The following is a 21,220-nucleotide window of genomic DNA, read 5'->3' as shown; positions in this document are numbered from 1 at the left end:
TTATATTTTCCGATGGTTATGTGGATGTGAATTTATTTCTATTCGATAGTGTCACAAAAACTACAAAATGTTCTATAGACAATTACACGGTGATGTTCTGTTCAAAAAATTAAACTATTTTTTTATGTGTACGATAGAAAAACCTGCAAGTTCTTAATTTTATATGCTGTTTTATTCGTTATTTAACATTAACAAAAAATTAAAAGCATTTTATTGGTCGTGAATTTATTTCTATTCGATAGTGTCACCAAAACTACAAAATGTTGTATAGACAATTACTCGGTGATTTTTGGCTCAAAAACTTAAATTATTTTTTTATTTGTACAATAGAAAAACTGGCAAATCTTAATTTTATATGCTGATTTAAGACATTTTATATTTACTAAATTACATATATTTTTATTTGAAATTTACAATATTCAAAAATTTTTTATAGGCTTAAGTATCGCGTTTTTAATAATAATAATATAATTTATTATGTTTTATTTTTTATTTTCTAACGTGTTTTTATATTCGCCGTTGATTACATGCATTTTAATGGTAGTGAATTTTTGTCTATTCGATAGTGCCACCAAAACTACAAAATGTTGTATAGACAATTACACGGTGATTTCTGGCTCAGAAAATTAAATTATTTTTTTATTTGTACAATAAAAAGAACTATAAATTATTAAATTTAAATGCTATTTAATTAGACATTTTACATTTACAAAATATTAAAAGCATTTTATTGGTCGTGAATTTATTTCTATTCGATAGTGCCACCAAAACTACAAAATGTTGTATAGACAATTACACGGTGATTTTTGGCTAAAAAATTTAACTATTTTTTATTTGTACAATAGAAAAACCTGTTGATTCTTACTTTTATATTATTTTTTTAATTGGAATTTTGTTGTTTACACAAATTTTGTATATACATATTTCTTTGGAATGCGCAGGCTAGGAGAATGTTGTCACACATCAAATTGGCCAAATAATATTCCTTGTGCTTATTATTAGTAAAAAGATAAATATTTTTAGAATGAAGAATAGTTTCGAATTTTCAATTAAAATTATTAAGATTTTTAACATATAATAATTTGTTTTAATTTTACCGAAAATCTAGCTAGAATCTGACAACACTGTTGGCGGTAGAAAGTATCGATTACACATCTCTAAGCAGTTATCGCTTTTCTGTTTTCCGCAGTTTTTGATTATTCGCTTCTGTATTTTTTTTGATTTCGTTCTGTGCAGTTGGTTTGTTGCGGGACGCGCGTGAACGCCATTGTGTGTGTGTGTGAGGAGGCGCAGAAGAAGCAGCAAGACGGGCAAGAAGGAAGCCGCAAAAGGAGAAGCCAATTCTAAGAAATCTTATCAATGAGCCAGAAAGAACTACGTGAAGAAAAATATCAAGATGCGTGTGTTTCAATAGACCAAATTTAGTTTTTAGTTTTCTTTCGGCACTTCTGTCCGCTCTTCTAATCGGTGCGTGTGTTGGTGTGAGTGCTGCTGTGCTGCTGCTGTTTGTGTGTGTGTGAGTGTCACCACGCCTACACGCACAAGGAATGGCAGCAACGGTTTACCAACGCCTCCACAGCGGTGGCGGCGGCAGCGCGTCGGCCTCCTTTCCAGGAGGAGCGGCCCCCGGAGCTGCAATGACTGGATCGGCGGGCAACCCCTCCTCCTCCGCCCTGCTCAGCCACTCCCAGCTGACGCGGTCGCTGGAACGCATCCTGGAAGAGGCGCATTTTAGCGGCGAGCTGATCCTCACGAACCGCAAGCTAAAGGACTTTCCCAAAACGGGCACCAAGTACGCGCTCACGGATACCGTTATAGCAGGTGTGTACCTTAATTTTACAGTAGAAGTCCCTGCGGGGTGAACGAGGGGAAAATACAATTAACACACAGGTGTTGGTGGGGAACATCTGGAGGTTTCGTTATTTTAAAAGTTGTATATATTCTGAGGAAAGAAAGAAAGTTAATTTAAAGTTAAGAGTGTGTTTAGAAGTAGATTAATTAAACAACAACAAGAACAGACATACTTTTACCTATATTTGAAAAGTAATTCGAGCTATAAAATATGCAATTTAAAACCCATTAGGTATTTAAATTACTAAACTCTCAATTTAGTTGACATTACAAAAAACTCAACCTGGGGGAAACTTTATACAGGTATTTCTCTCTTAGGGTGCGGCTCTGAAAAAGAGGTGTGTTTCCCGGTGTGTGTGTGTGCTAACCAAGTTTTCTTATCTTACAAATGCAATTGCGAATTTTCCTTTTACTGCGAGATGAAAATCAATAATCTGCTGCTGCAGCAGCAACCGCTGAGGTTCTCCCTCTTTTCCACCAGTCGCTCTCTTTCTCTCTTCCTCCTAGTCGCTCCCATCACCCCTCCCGCTGTCTCTCTTCATTCGCCTGCGCTCAAGGACAATAATAATTATCGCCATTTTCGCTCTCTTCCACTTTGCACTATCCTGGTTTTCCTCATTTTTACTTTGTGCTGCAGCCGGCACGAAAATTTCGTCGAAGTTCAACCAACTTTCGTTTTTGTTAGGGCCAAAAAAGATATGCACCAGCGGGGAAAAACGTGAAATGGGAAATGGGAAAAGGGAAATACCAAAACCGAACCACCCCCGCCCAAACCCAACCGCCCACAGGCGAACCCCGCCCCCTGTTACAGCTGCTGCTACCCTCGAACAGATGTTCTCGCATCGGGACATGTCTCTCATCGATTTTCACTTGGGTTTGTTGTATACACACACAGTGAGCCCTGTTTAAGGTGGAAATATGAAAATTGTATACCGTTTTCAAAACAATCAAATACACTCTATTCAGTTTCCATGAAATCATAAATTATTAGAGTTACAATCTATTTAAATTCAAAACAAATGAGTAAAAAACACTGTATCAGGCGTTCACTATATTTATTTATATCTGTATATGTTTGGTGGAACTATCAGAATATGAAGTTATTGAAGGGAATTATTTATTTTTGGATGCCAAAGATTAATTGTAGCACAAGCGGAAGTTAAAAATAAATTGTGTCATAAATTGAAAACTAATTTGGTAAAATTGAATGCAGAGAATGCTATAAAAATACTTTTCTGTTTGGTGAGTTAATCAATCATCCCTCAATTGTTAATTAACAAAAATAAACAAACCACAAATTTTGATAATATTTCTCAATTTGATTGAAATGTATTCAATTGCTGAGATAAAATTGAATTGGAAAATGAAGAAGAAAACAGATAAATAAGATTGAATGAATTGGAAACATGGGTTACTTACGAAATGTTCTATATTAAAATAATAAAAAATACTAATAAATCACCAGATCCTTCCTTAACCTAGGAAAAACATTTTCGATTTCCTTTAAAATTCCGTTTCGTTTCCTTCAAGTACGTGACTCTGTCTGCGACAATCCCTGCGTCAGTATATCGCTTCTGGTCACGCACTATCAGCTTGAAATGGGGAAAACTCTTTGCCTTTTTGGGAAAAACCCTTCCCCCAAATCGAGGCTCAAAGTGCTTCCGGTTTTTGGTTTATTTTTCGATGAAGTTTCTTGTGTTTTCTCACTCCAAATTGAGTCATAAGCTGCGAGGGCGTGACTAATTAGTAATTAAAAAGCTGGATTTGGTGTGAACGAATGCGGTAGAAATAGGGGGTAATATAGATATGTTGAACCTCTCTGTAAGGGTTAATCTTTGGGGGGAAAATATTTGTAAATACGGCCAAGTGAAAGAACCTCTACAAATTGCCTTTTCGAGAACAATAAAGCCACCCTCTGTGAAATACTTGGGGGAGGTATGTACGTAGACTTTTGAGAGGTGGCAACAGCTCTTAGCCCTAATGGCTGCAACCACAATGTGCCACACACGAGCCAAGTTGCAAGGGTTTCGAGTTTCCAAGAAATCAATGAGTCTGTCAGGAAAGGAAAGTCGAAGAAGAAAATAAAAAGAATGTGAAATACAACCATTTTTCTTTTCTTTATTCGCACGCATGCTTTGCAACCCCCAAAATGTGAAAGCAAACTTTGTACAAAAAGGGAAAGAGAGGCGCCTCGCCTGTCAGCATTTCCCAAAATCATTTGTTGTTGCGGCTGGCACTTCACCTCCCCCCCATTTCCACTCCCACTTTTACTACCCTTTCCCCTTAATTTAAACAGTGCATTCCTTTGGGGCATTTAATTAAGACGCGTGTCACGTAAATCAAACAGAACCATATACAAAAACCTAGACAAAGACCTATAAAAAAGAGCCGATCAAGAAGAGCGAAAAATCAACATGACAACAACACTGCGGCAGGAAATTGTTTAAAATAATTGCAACGAAGAGGGAAAAAAGCTAAAAACGGATAAAAATTGCAGCTGCCTCTCAGGCATAAATTGTGGGAAAAGAAGCCGAAGTCAATATAAGAAGGTAGCAGCAGCAGCAACAGCAGCAACATCAGCAGCAACAGCAGTAGCAGCAACAGCCGCAGCAGCAACAGCAACACAGCAGCTGCGCACAGATAGCAGCAGCTGATTATAAGTGCTGGAAACTTGGCTCCTTTAAATTTCTGTTATAGGAGAGAAAGATATATTTTTTCTTAATTTTCCTAAAATTTGTTTTAAGTTTTTGTAAGTTACAGTTGAAAGTAGAATCCTTTTTTAACCTAAATGCAATTATCGCTATTAAACTAATAGGGTTTCTATGGTTAATACCTGTTTTTTAACAACAACTTTATTTTTTAAACCTAACACTTGGAAACCAGATATTATATATGTAAATGCAATATACGAAGATAGATCATAAAAGTTTAATTAAAGGGCTTTCCATTCTAGATTTCAAGATTTTAAACTCCTTTTTTTAATACCACTTTACATCGCTTTGATACTTTTTTTTATTGTGGCTGAGTGAAATGTCTGCCAAGTGACCGGGAAGAAGAAATCTTTTATGTTTTCGGGAAGTCAAAGTCCCAACAAACAAAACAACATCAACAACAAACATGATGTGCGGAGGGGAAATGCTTTTGTCGTGTGTATCTGACGCGTATATATATGTAACATATATATTTTTGTTGTTTGCATTGTAAATATGATGGAGCATAAAAAGACAGCTAGTCTGCATTTTTGTACTTTTATTACTATTTATTCTCTGTCTGCCAGCAGACAAAAGAGGAAATGCGAGCGCCGCAGCACGTCGCTTATCTCCAGTGCCTCTCAAACTGCACGGTTCATGGCTTGAATGCGCAATGCTGTAAAAAAAAACAACAACAAAAAATACAAACTGAATACAAAGTGCATTGGGTATGGAGATGGTATCGTGATTAAGTGTTTTCCAGGAAAGATCGATAGTAGAATAGAATTACAGAAGAAACTGATACATCTGTGGAAATAAATGGTCTGCTAATCCTTCCATAAGCCGCTTAAAAAGCAGAACTAAGTGAAAGACAGACTTGGTACTTGAGGAAGTTAAACTAATTACCTATTTTTTTTTATACCCTTGCTGAGGGTAATATAATTTCAGTCAGCAGCTTGTAACGCTGTGAAGGAGTCATTTCCGACCCTATAAATTATATATATTCTTGATCAGCATCAACAGGCGAATCTTTCTAGGCATGTCAGAAAAAAACTAATTCTTATAAATTTTTCAAAAATTGTTACATATTTTTGCATTGTTAAAATTAAAAAAAATGGTAAAAATTTTAATTTAAAAAAATTTTATATTGAGTATGTAGATTTATTAACTGAATGAAAACTAACATGGGAAAGCTTTCCGAATTAAAATTAAAACTTTTTGGCCGGAGTTATGAGATTTTTAATTTTTGATTTGTCGAAAAAATTGTTATATAAAAATATTGATAAATATTGATTAAAAGAATGAATAAATAAGGGTTCTAAGCTTAGTTATGATTAAATGAATACAAATAAAAAATATACTCAAGTTTAAACCATCTAAAAATATAACATAAATACTAAGAAAAAACTGTATAGCCTAGAAAACATCAACATTTTGATTTATGATTCTAATAATAATTTTAAATATAATTGAGAAGACTTGGTGACCTTCAAAATAACATATTATTTGTTCAAAAAATTAATTCAACCGACACTCTGTTTTGATATTTCCACAATAATGTATTTTCTTATAGACTGCGTTTTGGTAAACAAATTATTCAATGAGGGTGAATACCATATACACAAAAACGCCAGACAGCCAGAGAATATTTGTAGTTTACGTGCCCCTTATATTATATTCCGTTCCTAAATGCATCCTCATTGTGCCCATTGGGGGTTAAAAATAACAAAATAAAAATTATTTCAGCGATAAAATGCAATTTTCCTTGCCTTCTCCACTTGCTTATCGTGAGTTGAACGAACGACTTGTGCAATTAGATATAGCCACACCAATATGTACATTTATTTATGTGCACATATATGTATGTACATATCTTGGAAATATCGAGGGCAATGCAAACTTGACACACATTAAGACAAATTATGCATTGAGTCATTTTCATTAATTTATAAGTCTAAGCATTATTTAACAAACCAACAGCCGGTCAATTCTTCTAGCTGTTTAAATTGTTATTGTGCCAGTTGCTTAATTGCTGTGCACAGCACGCGCTCGTGAAAAGAGACGGAGACAACAAAAAAGTTAGATCAGATTACAACCACTTCAGATACAGTAGATACAGTAGATACTCTATAGGTGGAATTTTGTAAAAATGTGTTGAAGAACATTTAAAACTGGTAGCTTTATGATGGATAGAATTCTACTTCAATGTACTTCAAATTATATTCAATTTAATAAAGCCATTGGACTGCGTTACACATCTATAGGTAAAGATATTTGTTCAAGATACATCAATAAAAATTGTGTGTTCCTTAGAATTTTAAAAAGGCTTTGCTTTTTTTTCTATATTCTATATTCATTCTCATTTTACCAACTTTAAATATGGGTTTGTTGATAGAAATATTAATATTTATAGGTTACTTATCGACTTACTACTGTAAGAAAAACCCGACTCTTCATTTCCTTGTTTTGATCTCTCTTCTGGCCTTTGTTTGTATTTACTTTGAAAATGTGTAGCTTAAAAATCACAGCTGTTACACATTGAATTAGAAAGAAAAACATTCATCAGCAGCAGAGCAAACATAACGAAAAATTTGTTAATCTGCTTCCAAATATTTTCAATATTTGTTTTCTTAAATGTTTACACTTGGCCGGGCAAAGAATGTTCTGTGTTTGCCTTGTGATTAAACGAGTCTGAAGAACAGGATGGCAGAGAAAAAGAATTTCTACGCGAAACTGCATTGTCTTAAATAAACAATAAGTAGAGCAGACTTTTGCCGGAAGAGAAAAGAGCAAATGTGAGTGTTTGTATTCGAAATTAAAATCTGAATCAGACTGATACCATCATACTGAGTGTGTGAGTATATGTTTGATTGCTTCCAGCTTTCAATATCAGAAAGCAATCAATCGATGGCAGCAAAGAACCAAGCACAATTTTCCATATTATTTATTTTGATTAGTTGGACGAAGTGCGCACATAGTTGGGACATTGCCCTATATATGAAAGTGATCTCATGTGGTTTTCAGTATAATATAATCAAGTTAAATACATAAATAAATAAATACAAATTTACGATCTTCGAGAACTCGAAATGTTTTGACGGCCAGAAAAGATTCTTGGAAACATTTGAAGGGATTGGGTTTCGGTTTCAAGAAAACTAAGTTGAATTTTGTTATTTATACAAAAATTAAGGATGTTTGCTTTGGTATATTTGGTGCTTCAAAATAAGCTTTGAAAGATATACAAATTTCTGTTGATAAATCCCTTACTTGATAACTGAAAGCTATTACTTTTTGCAATGATTTCATTTCATTTCATTAACCTGCTGCTTGTTTACTAACTTACATTCCTTAAACAAAAACTAAGCAGATATGAAACAACTTTTCTTGCATATTTTCCCTTTTTTAATATTTGTAATTCAATATATTTCCTCCTTTTTCTTAATGACTCACAATGTCGACACCCCACTCTACTAGGCCTACAAATTTCAGTAATAAAACTGAAAGAAATTAATTTCAATAAATCCATCAATGGAATTCACTGTAGCCCCAATGGCCTGCCCCTTCGTTTGCCTAATGGTCAGTCAATATTAATGAACGGACATGTAGTGCCTTCCACATTGCCACTCATATTCGGCAAAGCAAAAAAAAAAAAAAATTAAAGACCCGAAGCCAAATAAAGTATGGACTGGTTGGGGTCGCTGTCTCTATGGGCACGTGCTCCATGGTCTATCGCTAGAGAAGCCATCGCCCACATGGCTAGACCAGAGAGCTCTGGGAGATAGAGGAGGAGGGAAATGGCGGTAGGAAAAGAGCAAAACCTCCATTTGCCATCAATTTAATTTTTCGTTTGCTTCCGGACTGGGCCCACGCCCTTCAAAGTCCCCAAATGCCAGAGTCAATGTCTGCCACATGTGTCCCTTTTTTTAAACCTTACCTGATATAGGTATGCAGGGAGCATATGAACTTTATAAAATATCATATTTATACAAAATTATATTTGTTTTAATTATACATATTTAAAGAGTTATTTAAATGTGTGTATTGGTAGGAAGAATTTCTAAAGGTTTTCTGTACTGCATTTTTACCTGCATTTTTCGATAAAATCTTTATCTATGTTTATGGCCCATAAATGCTGTATACTTTCTGAATATCTTATCATAAATTATACCTCCACCATTTTGATAAAATAAATTCTTATCAATATTATATGATTGTGTTAAAATGTATGATAAAAGGTAACTGCAGCTTAGCAACTATTGCAATATGGACTCATAAGCTATTTCTAGTCCTAATAACTTTCTATTTAAGATCTAAAAGTATTATTAAAAATATGATTTGCCTAGATCTTAGCTAGATGGTAATCAAAGCTAGAAACCTTTATTTTTCGATCCCAACTTTGAACTTTAAATTGAAACCTTGAATTAATTCAATGCCCTAAAGACAGATTTTAATCTCGGCTTTAATTAATATGATTGCCTTAATTATGGCGTGTTTGTCTTACATATATTACTTCACGGGAGTTCATAGTTAGGTCGATCCCTATCTTTTTCTCTGTTTCACTTACATCATAATCTCGATCCATTGTCATGCGTGTCGTCTGAATCCAAAATGTTGGATTTTTGGGCGTTGCTACAATCCTTGTCGGCTTCAAATCCCCAGCCGCACCCTTTTGACAGGCTGGTTTTTTGGTTAAATGCCGGCATTTTCAGTTTGAGGACAATTTCTGCAATATTTATGACCTTATGCGGGGCCTCAGGTGGGGAAAAATAAACAGAAAATTAAAAAAGTCAAAACAAAAAGGCAGTGAAGTGATGGCACTTTGGTTTTTTTCGGCGTCAAACAATTTGATTTATTTGGCGAGACGTAAAAAACACATTTTCGCCTGTCGCATTGCGTTGAAGTTGGCCAAAAGCCAGCTGGGGAAAGAAGAGAGAAGGAAGGATGCGGGGAAATAGAGTGGAAACTCTTGGAAAATTGCCAGTGAGAGAAAATGCAGAGTAGAGCAGAACCGAGCAGGTGTGTGTGGCTAGAGATGAAAATATTCATTCGTCACGGAACAGGTTCAAAGTACAAAGTCGCTGCTTATCCCATTTTGTCCTATATTGATGGCTCCGCCTCGGGGAAATCCAATTTCCGCATCCGCATCCGGATCCTCGAGGACAACTTTTCAACTCTATACCGCCTCACACCCAACGTCATTGGCCGCCTAGGGTTTATTCAACTTGTCAGGATGCAAGGATAAAAAAAGGACTCTTGCACTCTGGAAAATTGCATATGACAAAAGGAATCTTTTTCAAGAAGCGAAAGGTATTGTTCTAAAAGGGAATAGTCTTGCAATTTTTCTTTATAAATATATATCTTTACATATTTAAATTAAAACCAGAATGTGTAAATATTTTCTCATAGTGTATAGCCCCCGTCTCCATTGTATATGTTGCATCATTGTAAGCTCATATAGTATGCAACATCATCAGCAGCAAACTCTCCATGTGGCAGGTTAATGTCTAGAAGCTACCGAAGTCAAGTTCCCATTCATGCAACGCCTTTGTCCTGGACTCCCTAGGAATATAACTTATGTATATAAAATGATACAATGACTGGTCTGGAAGCCATCCCCATCTCACCATCTCTCTGTGCGTAAATCACATCCCGGCTGTCGCCAGTCTGCCGCCAGATAGTCAGTCAGTCAGTCAATCAGCTTAGCCAGTTTTTCTGCTCATTTCTGGTTTTTCACTGTGCAAACTTGGCAAAAGTTGCGTAAAATTGTAAAGAGGTGTAGAGCGAAAGCCCAGACTGGTCCCGCGGTTCGTAAATTTTTACGATACGGCCATTAAGATTCCCCAAATTCATACGCACTGTTTGCCAAAGTGCTTGAACTACTTCACAAACTTGAAGTAAAATCATTTGGCTTCAAAAAGTTTTAGCATGTGCTTACAGTTTTTTGTAGTTCCTTGATTTTTATTTTAAGAAAATCTGAGGTGAAATCATAAAGGTTTACTCTGATAGGGCAGGGGAATATTTTTGAACTGGTTAACTCTATAAACTATAATGTTAATTATAGTTCGAAGGTAATCTTATTTAATGACTGGGAGTTAAGGTAGAGATTCAAGTTCATTCTTTTTGTATGCCTAAGTTTGATGTCAGTTATTAAGAAACGAAATATTATAATTGAGACATTCAAAACAGAATCAGTAACCCAAGAGTTTATGAGTTATGAGTATTGTTACAATATCCATATTACGATTTAAATCATATACCAAAATTGTACTATTTAAACTTATAAACACAGATTTTACCTACAATGAAGCTTCGCCCAGTGGACAAGATTTGGCCAAATGACTTTAATGAGTGTATGCAAATGTCTGCCATTATAGGACTTATACCTATAGCTTACTATATTCTCATGACAAAAGTCCTGCCAGAATTGCTGGATTATGGCACTCCCGGCTACATATTACTCCAGTTGCTGGGTATGTTCCTCTTCTCCAATCTGATGTCCAATTTCTTTATGTGCATGCTAGCGGATACCTCCATTGATCCCTGGATAATGAGCTTGCAACTGGAACGTGAAAATAAAAAGCCTATAAACTGGCATGAATGCGACAAGTGCGATATCTGGGCTCCACCACGATCCCATCATTGCAAGATTTGTCATGTGTGTGTTCTTAAGCGGGATCATCACTGCACTTTCATCGGTTCCTGCATCGGTCATGCAAACTATAGATACTTTTTCTTTTTTATCATCTATTCGGTGATCTCCTCACTAATTGCCTTTATAGCCAATCTTGTCTTTATCCATGCCCTAAGAGGAGGCAGCCACAAGTTTGTGTTGTTACCATTTGCCAATGCAGTTTATGATATTCAAAATTTAAATGAAGATGGAAAATTAAATCTGTTGGAGATCTTTAAAAGCTTGATACCCGGCAATTTTGAGATTATATTTGCAATACTCTTTGGCTTAAATACGCTACTTCTCTTCTTGAGTATGTACTTTTTGTATAGATTTTTGCCCATCCTGATAAGGGGTGCAACCTATTACGAGTTAAAGAAAAATATATTTACATATGATCGTGGTCTGAGCTTGAACTTTCAAATGATTTTGGGCACTCGAATGAAGTGGACTTGGATCTCGGCATTTATTTCCAGTCCATTGCCACACGATGGCATTCAATGGTTGACAGAAGATAAAGATGCTGACGATGCTAGGCAATCGGAGATGAAAAATTGTGTATCATAATAAAGAGCATTATTATTAAAGAATTTGAATTCAAATGAAGAAAAGTTTAACATTTTCTTGATTATTAAGAACAAAGCTCAAGTATTATGTCATTCTTCTATATAGCAACAAAAACGTATGTATATCTTGAAGGCTTAATTCTTTAGCAACCTACAGAAATTCCTTAACGAACTTAAATCTCTTTCGTTCTACACTCTTATCGCACCTCGATCTACACAATTTACGAAAAAATTCTTAATGTTGCATTTTCCAAGCGTTTTCCCCAAAACTTTACGCACAGTTTAATGTTAATTGCCATCTTTGTGTTGATACAGAGAAATTAAAATTTAAGATATATATTTATTGAGAAGAGAATAGAAAAACTTCAGATAAAGATGTTTAATGTATGTAATTTCCTTTTAAAAACAATAATGTCATAGGGATAGGTATAATATCAAAGAAAATGTAATTGTTTTCAGTGTATCTCTCTTCCTGTTGTGTTTGAATGGTTTATGCATAACCCGCAGTGTGATCACGCCCCCACCAAGCCACAGTTTTCGTTCTGTTTGCGCTCATTTTGCATGCAAATTCATTTAGTAAATTAATTGCTCACTCCACACGCACTTACTTGCCCAGTTTTTGGAATACTCGAGGGGATTCCCAGAATTGGGGTATATTGGAGTCTTCTTCAGATAAATTTAAGTAAACTGTGTGTTGTGTGTTTATTAGCATTTGTTTATTTATTAAAATTCATGCGGAAGAGTTTAATGAAAATGCTAGACAAGGGATTTTTATCGAGTGGTAATATTGGATATTAATATATATTAATGTTGGGTTTGACAGTATTTTAAATATCAAACAATATCGCATTAAACGTTGAAACTCCTTAAACCATCAACTAAATACATATGGAATGCTATTTTTTAATACTGTACACATTTTGTAAAATAAAGCTTTATGTAGAGGGTATCAGCAATTCGATTCCCTTGTTAAGTACGTTCTTTTTGAACTGGTGCTTCGGAATGGGCCGAATCAAATTGCCGGAGATTGAGGTCAGGCGCTCCACTGTGGCGTGGAGTGGAAATCTAATTGGAATGGGAATAAAAGTGCGTGTCAAATGGTGCAAGGGTTTCGATTCGAGTTCACTTAGACTACAAATATACCCCCTGCTGTATTCACCACTTATATAATATTTATACCCTCTGCTTCCGTTTACAGATCTTTCCCGAAATCGATTCTGTGAGCTGCCCGAAGAAGTGACGACATTTGCCTTTCTGGAGACTTTGCTACTTTATCACAATACGATACGCAGCATTCCGGAGTCGGTGAAGCAGTTATCATCGCTGACTTACTTGGATCTCCGTAGCAATCAGTTATCCTCGCTGCCCCGTGAGATATGTTTCCTGCCCCTCCAGGTGCTGCTCGTGTCCAACAATCGGTTGTCTACCCTGCCGGATGAGATGGGACGTTTGGATCAAACGTTAACCGATCTGGATGCATCGTACAATCAACTGGCCAACTTGCCTGTCCGTCTGGGGGAGTTGAGATCACTGCGCTCGCTCTCGCTGCGGAGCAATCACTTGATGTATCTGCCCAGGGAGCTAACCTGCCTGAGTCTGGTCTCGCTCGATGTGAGCAACAATAGAATAGCTAGTCTGCCGTTGGAGATTCGACACATGGCCACCTTGGTGGAGCTGCAGCTGGAGAATAATCCTCTAACATCGCCGCCAGCTAGTGTGAGTAAACATTTTTATAAGTGAAAATCCATAACTAATTGTCTTAAATGCTTTTTACAGCTTTGCATGCGTGGCCTGGTGCACGTTTTCAAGTTTCTGGAGACGCAGGCCACCAAGGATGAGAAGGGTTCGCGTTCGGGTGGCAACTACGATGGGTACACCACACTGCGGCGAGCTCCTCGCCACAATTCGAGCGGCAATGTTCTCGAGGCCAGCACCACGGGTAGTAATAACCAGCGGAGGCATCAGGTCGACTCGGGTTATAGCACGAGCGATGGCCTGGACAAGCGCTGGTCGCATGATGTTCCAGCCAAGTCCAAGACAGATTCACCTTTGCACTGCGTCTCAACTTCGGCGGCTGCCACTTTGCCCAGGACTCTGCCGAGTGCGGTACATTCGCACGCGGATCTGATGGATGCCTCATTAACCTCCAGCACCAGCACAATTGTGGATGAGAGTCTAACCCTGAGTCCCACGGCATCGCCCTGCAAGCTAAGCTATGTGCACTCCAACAGCTCCAGTAATGGATCCTCGCCGGATCAAGATGAGGATATTATGCTGGATCATCAGGAGCGTACTGTGCACTCCACCAACGGGAAGTCCAACAAGAATCTGGGCAATATTCAGACCTACAAGTAAGTGAAGATATTAAAGAGTATAGATAAGGTATTTAAATAATTATAATTTACCTTTCCCGCAGGGAGTACAAGGAAGCCCTGAAGCAGCAGCGCAACCAGGAGATGAGCGTCTACAAACAAAAACATCCGAATGCCAATCATAGTCCCAACGATGACGAGGATCTCTCTCCGCCGCCGTCAAGTCTCTCGAACGGATCGGCGTCATCCAACACACTGCCAAAGTCCATAATGAAACAATCGAGTCTGAATCAGAACAGCAACCAAAATGGCCACAATGGGAACGGGAATGGAACCGGGAACGGAAATGGAGTCGATGATGTTATCATACCAAAGAAACCCATCCAAAAGGTGATACCCTCTCGCAATACGGAAATAAAGCCGGCTACCTCGTCTGGCATACCCTCGGCCATTCCATCCGATTGTTTGGGCTATGTGAAGCCGCACAGTCCCCTGAAGAATGGCGCCAACAAGTTCAATACGTCCAATGGTGGTGGCGGCGTGGCATCAACTGTGGGTATTGTCACCAGCACCACCATTAAATCGCCAGTTAGCTCCACCACAAAGCTGGGTACAGTGAAGACGCACCGATCGGTAACCTGGAACCATGACATTCCCGCGGAGAAGCTGAGCTTCACCATGCGGCGGGAGTTTGATCGCCAGCGGGAGGAAACTGAACTGATGTCGCAGCTGAGGAGTGTAAGTGTTAAGGGATGCCTAAGGGATTTCATAACCTTCCTTCCTGTTCAAGTTCTATTTTGAACGTGCTATTGAATGCTATTTAGAATTACATGAAGAACGTTTATTAATGTCATATATATTCTTCAATAGATCATTGAAACGCGTTTGAAAATGACCCTGCCTGTAGATATTGCTTCAGCTCTGACCGACGGTGTTATACTCTGCCATTTGGCCAACTATGTGCGTCCGCGTTCAGTGGCCAGCATACATGTGCCATCGCCTGGTGTGGTAAGTGTGATTTAGGAATGTTTTAGGGATATACATTGATAGTGATAGTGACATTACTAATCTCTTTCATTTGTGTTTCAGAACAAGTTGACCATGGCCAGATGTCGTCGGAATGTGGATAATTTTTTGGAGGCATGTCGTCGCATTGGCGTAGATGAGGTGAGTAAATGGGACAATTCATTCAATTAAACCCTTTTTAAAGAAGTACAGCGTGTTTTAAAATTTAAATGTTGCTTGAGCAAAGAAAACTAAGATAGAAATTGCTGTAAAATTTATTTTATTTAGAGTAAATGAGTGTAAAACCTTAAAAAATGAATTTATTGTCGATTAAAAGTATAAGATTTATTGATAAACCAATATTCATAAAATTCTAAAACGTGCTGTACTCTAAAAAGTATATCCTTTTTATGGTTATAGTGTAGCTTCATAGGGTTTAATGTGGTTTTGGCAAATACTTTTACAAGCTGTGTGCTTTCTTTGCGTTTGCTTCTCTGTCTTAGACAAATGTAGTTTAGTTTTAAGCGTTAAAATCCCAAAGTCCCCCGCACAAGAATACACACTCTAAACCACACACACACGCTACACTATCTTAAACACACTTCTCACACAAAAATACAAACAAGAAACTGATGCATCTGTTATTGGTGTTGGTTGCAGGAGTTGATTTGCTCCTGTGAAGATGTTGTGCCAGAAAATGAGCCGCAATTGCCACGCGCTGACGATGACTATGATGCTGATGTATATGTAAATGATGATGACCGCGACAACAGCAGCAGCAGCAACATGCAATGCAACAGCAGCAGCAACAGCAAAAATAATCACAACAATTGTGATAATAGAGTGCCCAATGCATTGGCCCTACTGCGCACAGTGTCCGCTCTGATTGCCCTGGATGCGAATCCGCTCCATCAACATCATCATCTTCTTCAGCACTTTGAGCAAGAGCACGAGCAAGAGCAATTCACTGAGCCAACCATAACCTGCAGCCAACAGCATGAACAGATGTTGCAGTTAGAGCATGTTTTGTATGAGAATGGCCAGCCGATGGCTGAAAATGATGATGGGGTTGAGGATCGCGATGGCAGCGTCAGCAGACGGCAACAGCAACTGGCTACAGTGGGCCAAATGCTGCTCAAGGCCAAGCAAAAGACCTATGAGAAGATTAAGCACAATCTACTGAGTGCCCATGGTCAGCACAATTTTCAAGCGAACAACAACAATCGGATGCTGCACACGATTGTGGAAAATGAGCACGATGTGGCCGCCGCTGGACCGGCAGGACATTATCAAATAATCGATGAGAAGCAACAACTGCAGCAGCCGAAGGAGGAATCGGAGGACTTAAAGAACCAAGAAGCTAGTACCGAGTCAACCAAGGAGGCAATCAGCAAACGCATCGAGTTCTTTGAGCAGCAAAGAAACGGCAAACAGAAGCTGGAGGTCTTCAGCATCTATTTACCCAAGGATAAGGATAAGCAGCAGCTGGATCATAAGTTAAAAGCCAAGGAAAACGAAGCTGGAACTTCAATATTATTAAAGCACGATTCCCACACCCTGACCGTAATCCTGTCGTGCGTTTTCATAGCGACCTTCCTTTGGCTGGTCTTTTTCCCGCTCCCCGGATAATCTATATAATCGCCTTTGGCTTGCCATTAGTGTTTTAAGATCGAAAAATAGAGAGAGTTAGAGTCGCTTTTGCGCTTCTCTTTTCACTTTGGTAGTGAGTTTTTGAGGCTGCTTTTTATTTACTGCTTTCCTAGGCTTATAAAACCCGTATTTATGATGTATTCTGTATACCCAAAAATGTTAAACTAAGAGGAAACCCAGGCAACTTTTGAGGCATTTAAATTGAGAGACAACCCAAAGACTTTGAAATTGTAAAGCAGTCAAGTTACACCTTTTGGTTGGTTTTAGGGGTAAGCACAATTGAGGATAAGAAGTCTTACTATCTTACTATATCTTTATAAAGAACAAAAATACAAGAAAAGTCAATCTGAAGTTCCTTTGAAACAATAATTTCTATATTAATTTACACTACTTTTGATTATCCTATAATGACTTTATTTATATTTATATTTAAGTGTCGATATACTTATTTATGTTTACTGCTTCAACTTCATTTTTTAGCTATAGCTTATCATCTTAAAAAGAATATAATATTAAATATCAACTATTATTTACTTGACTATCAACTTAGTTACCTTTAATCGCCTGCAGTTGTGCTTACCCCTAAGACAGTAATTTCTTAAGAAGAGTATTTTTATACTATACACCCCCAATTAATCACATATTCCTAGTTCAAGATATATTGAACTCTAAATTGGATTAAGGATCTTTCGACGACATTTTCATTTGCTCGTGAACTGAACTGAAAAACATAAAATACCTTAACAATACGCTTTATTTCATTATATTCATACAACTTAAGTTACAACGAAACTAAACGATTTAAGTTCCCATTTTAACAAGGAAGACAAATGAAACCCCAAAATAAAAGTAAATTATATTACTTATAGTCATAGGTAGATGATACAATATATATATATATAAGTTGCTTAAAACACAGGAAAAATGGCAAAGAGAATTGTTACAGTTTGAGGGGCAATGAATTCCGATAGGATGCTATTGGAGGAAGTTGATGTTGTATGGTTTTACTTGAAGGCAGGGACACTCTAAATAGTTGTAGAAAAGCGTGAAATAGTTAATAGAAATGATGAGGAAACAAATATTAATAAAAGCCAACCAATGTACCAATTTCAAAGGGAATATTCCAAGTCAAGTTATGAAATAACTAAACACACAACTTGTTCAATCGAAACCCTTATTCATTTTGTATTATTTATCTTTCTTAATGCATTTTTGATGTACAAATAAATGTGTCAAAGAAAAAAATGCACAAGACTTAAAAAAAAAATCACATCACACACTATTTGTAACAATTTCACACAATCTTACATGAGAAAGACCTCTTAAACGAATATGAAGAAATCACAAAATAGTGCCTTTGACTGGAGGATCGACTACAGTCCAGCCTGCCTATAACCTACAGCTGCTTATATCGTATCTACACTTACTCTTCTCTCAAGCAATAATTTGTCACTGATACATTTCCAAAAACTGAACGCTATTCTCTTCGCTTTTCATTTACAATTAAGTTTACTAAGTTAAACTTCAATTTGTGCTAACAACATTCCTAATATTATGATATATTGTAATCAAACTTTATTTAACTAACTTAAGGCCCCAAAAATTGTACTTAAACGAAATTAAACGAAAGCTAATCAAATTTCTCCAAGAAGCACAATCTCAAACTCTCAGAAAAGAAATACGATAAACATATATAAATATATTTATCTAAAATCAGAAATATATATTTTGTCTAACAAAATTATTAAAGTCAAAAACGAAATTGTATTGAGACATCTATATAATCAGTCATTAATTTTTATATGAAACAAGTATTTAATTACATAAATCTATACAGAAAGAATACATATTAATGAAATCTCTCAAATGAAGTTTAAAGCCAAAAAAAAAACAAAACTTTGTCCGAATTTTCCATGCATTTACTTCCAAAACCAAATGAAAATATTAAAATAAACGGAAACTGTTGCATTTAAATTTAAGCACAAACTGTCAACTAAACGCTATATATATACAAGTGAAATCAATGAGAAAAATATATGGGATATATACCAAAATGTATGTTTCGCTTAAGTTGTAATTTGCTTATCTTAGCAGTCAAAGTTTGAGAGTAATTGTGACTTTGCTAAGTTGGTAAACAGGGAAATTTCTTTGTAGCCAAGACACCTACCACTGACTTCAAAACTGTGCTTTGCTGGGAAATTAAAGTCGAAAAAATATGAAAATAAATTAAAAATGATCAAAAGAGAAAAATATTGACTTAAATAAGTATATAAATATATTTTAAAAAGTTATTTGAATTGTTAATATTAGTTTGGGTTTAAATATGTTCTGTATTTCGTTACAATAACTCAAGTAATAAGGGATATTTGAATACGCTTTAAAAAACATTTTAAATATAAATAGTTCTCATATTTCACCAAAGAAGAATAAATCGCGAGAATACTTTTAGAATTTAAAAGTTTTTCATAGATTACTTTTTAAATTTTCATTTAAACTGAATTTTTCTCTTTTGATCTTCCGCTGTAAGGACATAAAATCCATTGTGTGGACCGAATTTAAAATTAAAACCCAATCCATTTGTAAATCTTATTTTTGTAGAATCTAATTTGCTGTGCTGCCGACGTGCTGGAAGGAAAAGGTGCCGTTCAGGTGGCCATCACAGTGGGTGAACTTTTCCGACTCCATGGAAATGGCGGCTGTGGCAGTGGAAATAGCAGCGGAGCTGCCACGCCCACCAAATCGCCGACCAGAACGACACGTGCCACAATGTCCCCGACGCCATTGGCTTAAAATTGTAGAAGAACCTGGACTCGGGACTCTTCCTGGATAATCCTGGCCAAAAATGTTTGGGTTTCCCCAACACACACACGCACTTGCATCAAATACATGAGAAATGTATGATTTGTTGATATTTCCTTACTCACAAACACACACTCATTTTTCTAGGTTTGTAGTTCATTTATGTAAATACACAGATACACTCAAAGAAACCAAAATACAAAGTACACAAAGCAATCGAGCACATTTCGATTTAATTGCAATTACAGTCCACATACACACAGAAGTCACGAATTATTTATGCGATATTTTATATTATTTGTTTTGTGCAACGAATTTGTTAGAACCTAGATATATGTATGTATATGTATTTATGTGTGCTATAATCGCCAGTTTGTTTATTTGTTATTATGTATTTTTCATTGTCACATCCAAAAACGAGCGAATTGATCGGGCCAAAATTTCGACTAGCGATTGATTGCATATTGAATACTGTTTTAAGTATGAATCACACATGAGAGCATCCAAAAATATAGATTTATTTCGAGCATATATACGGTAACTATTAATAATTATTATGGCATATTTATTATGTAGCTTAGGTGTAGATCTACGATTAACTGTGGTAACAACTTTTCAACCGCCGCGGCGCTGCATCATTTCTACGAATCGAATCGAATTGTATTTAGACCCTAAGTCTATGATTATACAAACCATTATATATATATCAAATAAAAGCTGAGAAATATTGTCATACGTATAGCTATTTGTTTTTTTATTATATATATTTTTTCATATTTCGTAACAGAAAAAAAATGGCAGGCAACTGTCAACAGCTGTGGCAAAACAACTAAAAGTTTTCCTTCTGTAGTTCCATAATTTGCATAATGCGCCAAGCAAACAATTGACTTTTAAGGGGTCCAAGGGGGTGTGCTGAGCGCGGCAAGCGGAAGTAAAACTGTTCAAGCGAAAATTAAAAACACTCGACACACATCCGGCAATTCTTTCCAGCAGCTGCTCTCTATCCTTCGGCACTCATTTTCGGTTGCTGAAATGTGCGGCAAGCTAACAGCCGATGATACTCAAGGAGAAGGAAAGAAAACTATGCTATGGAATAACTAAAACATATTTTTAAAGTTATGATTTTATTAAAAAATAACCCATAGGATCATGTGAAATCAATCATCACAAAGCCAAAGATAAACAATCACGTATACGCCCTGGTGTAAATAGTATTTTATCATAACTAAGCCAAAAAAGCCTAAATTTCAATTCGGAAAACTGCTCTGTGTTAGTTTTTGTTAGGTTAATAAATCTGCATACTGTGTTTACTAATTTAAAAGAATTAAAATTTTGTCAGTTTTTTTAAATTTTAAAGATCTTAAAACCCTCTATAAAATGTTGAAAAAAATTTCGAATTTTTTTTTTTCTTCTAACTTAGCCTAGATAGATTCGCCTTTTGATGCTGATTAAGAACATATATGATTTATAGGGTCGGAAACAATTCCTTTACATCGCTTTAGGCTTCTGACTAAAATTATATTATATGAAATAGATTTCGTACAAGTAAAAAAAAATTACGTATACGCAGCGGTGTAAATATATTTTGAGCATATCTAAGCCAAAAAAGCATTAATTTCAATTCGGAAAACTGCTCTGTGTTAGTTTTTGTTAGGATAATAAATCTGGATACTGTGT

General features: G+C 36.3%; 2 protein-coding genes across 4 annotated transcripts; both read left to right on the top strand.

The window, feature by feature from the left end:
• Positions 1 to 996: 996 nt before the first annotated feature.
• Lrch (Leucine-rich-repeats and calponin homology domain protein) lies at positions 997 to 20,282 on the top strand. Of its 3 annotated transcripts, XM_020953476.2 has the most exons (8): positions 997 to 1,821; positions 12,976 to 13,493; positions 13,554 to 14,128; positions 14,194 to 14,827; positions 14,960 to 15,097; positions 15,179 to 15,256; positions 15,755 to 16,699; positions 19,343 to 20,282. In XM_020953476.2, the coding sequence occupies exons 1-8, from the start codon at positions 1,548 to 1,550 to the stop codon at positions 19,532 to 19,534; spliced, it is 3,354 nt and encodes a 1,117-aa protein (XP_020809135.2). In that variant the 5' UTR covers positions 997 to 1,547; the 3' UTR covers positions 19,535 to 20,282. The 3 variants fall into 3 exon arrangements, with proteins under 3 accessions (XP_020809135.2, XP_086691257.1, XP_020809134.2); XM_086835131.1 differs by lacking the exon at positions 19,343 to 20,282 and having other exon boundaries at positions 15,755 to 16,901; XM_020953475.2 differs by lacking the exon at positions 15,755 to 16,699 and having other exon boundaries at positions 1,000 to 1,821.
• LOC110179773 (putative palmitoyltransferase ZDHHC24) lies at positions 7,088 to 13,107 on the top strand. The gene is made up of 2 exons (XM_020947391.2): positions 7,088 to 11,893; positions 12,976 to 13,107. The coding sequence occupies exon 1, from the start codon at positions 10,843 to 10,845 to the stop codon at positions 11,776 to 11,778; it is 936 nt and encodes a 311-aa protein (XP_020803050.2). The 5' UTR covers positions 7,088 to 10,842; the 3' UTR covers positions 11,779 to 11,893; positions 12,976 to 13,107.
• Positions 20,283 to 21,220: the final 938 nt, after the last annotated feature.

This window comes from Drosophila serrata, unplaced genomic scaffold, assembly GCF_035046125.1.
Source record: "Drosophila serrata isolate PLE 108 unplaced genomic scaffold, ASM3504612v1 contig_275, whole genome shotgun sequence".
Taxonomy (NCBI): Eukaryota; Metazoa; Arthropoda; class Insecta; order Diptera; family Drosophilidae; genus Drosophila; species Drosophila serrata.
Note: the sequence above shows the minus strand (reverse complement) of the source record. Positions and strands in the feature narration are given on the sequence as shown.

Coding starts and splice junctions, on each gene's coding strand:
- Lrch (XM_020953476.2), top strand. CDS start 1,548: ATGGCAGCAACGGTTTACCAACGCCTCCACAGCGGTGGCGGCGGCAGC. Junction 1,822..12,975: donor CACGGATACCGTTATAGCAG/GTGTGTACCTTA, acceptor TTCCGTTTACAG/ATCTTTCCCGAAATCGATTC. Junction 16,700..19,342: donor TAGCGACCTTCCTTTGGCTG/GTCTTTTTCCCG, acceptor TTATTTTTGTAG/AATCTAATTTGCTGTGCTGC.
- LOC110179773 (XM_020947391.2), top strand. CDS start 10,843: ATGAAGCTTCGCCCAGTGGACAAGATTTGGCCAAATGACTTTAATGAG.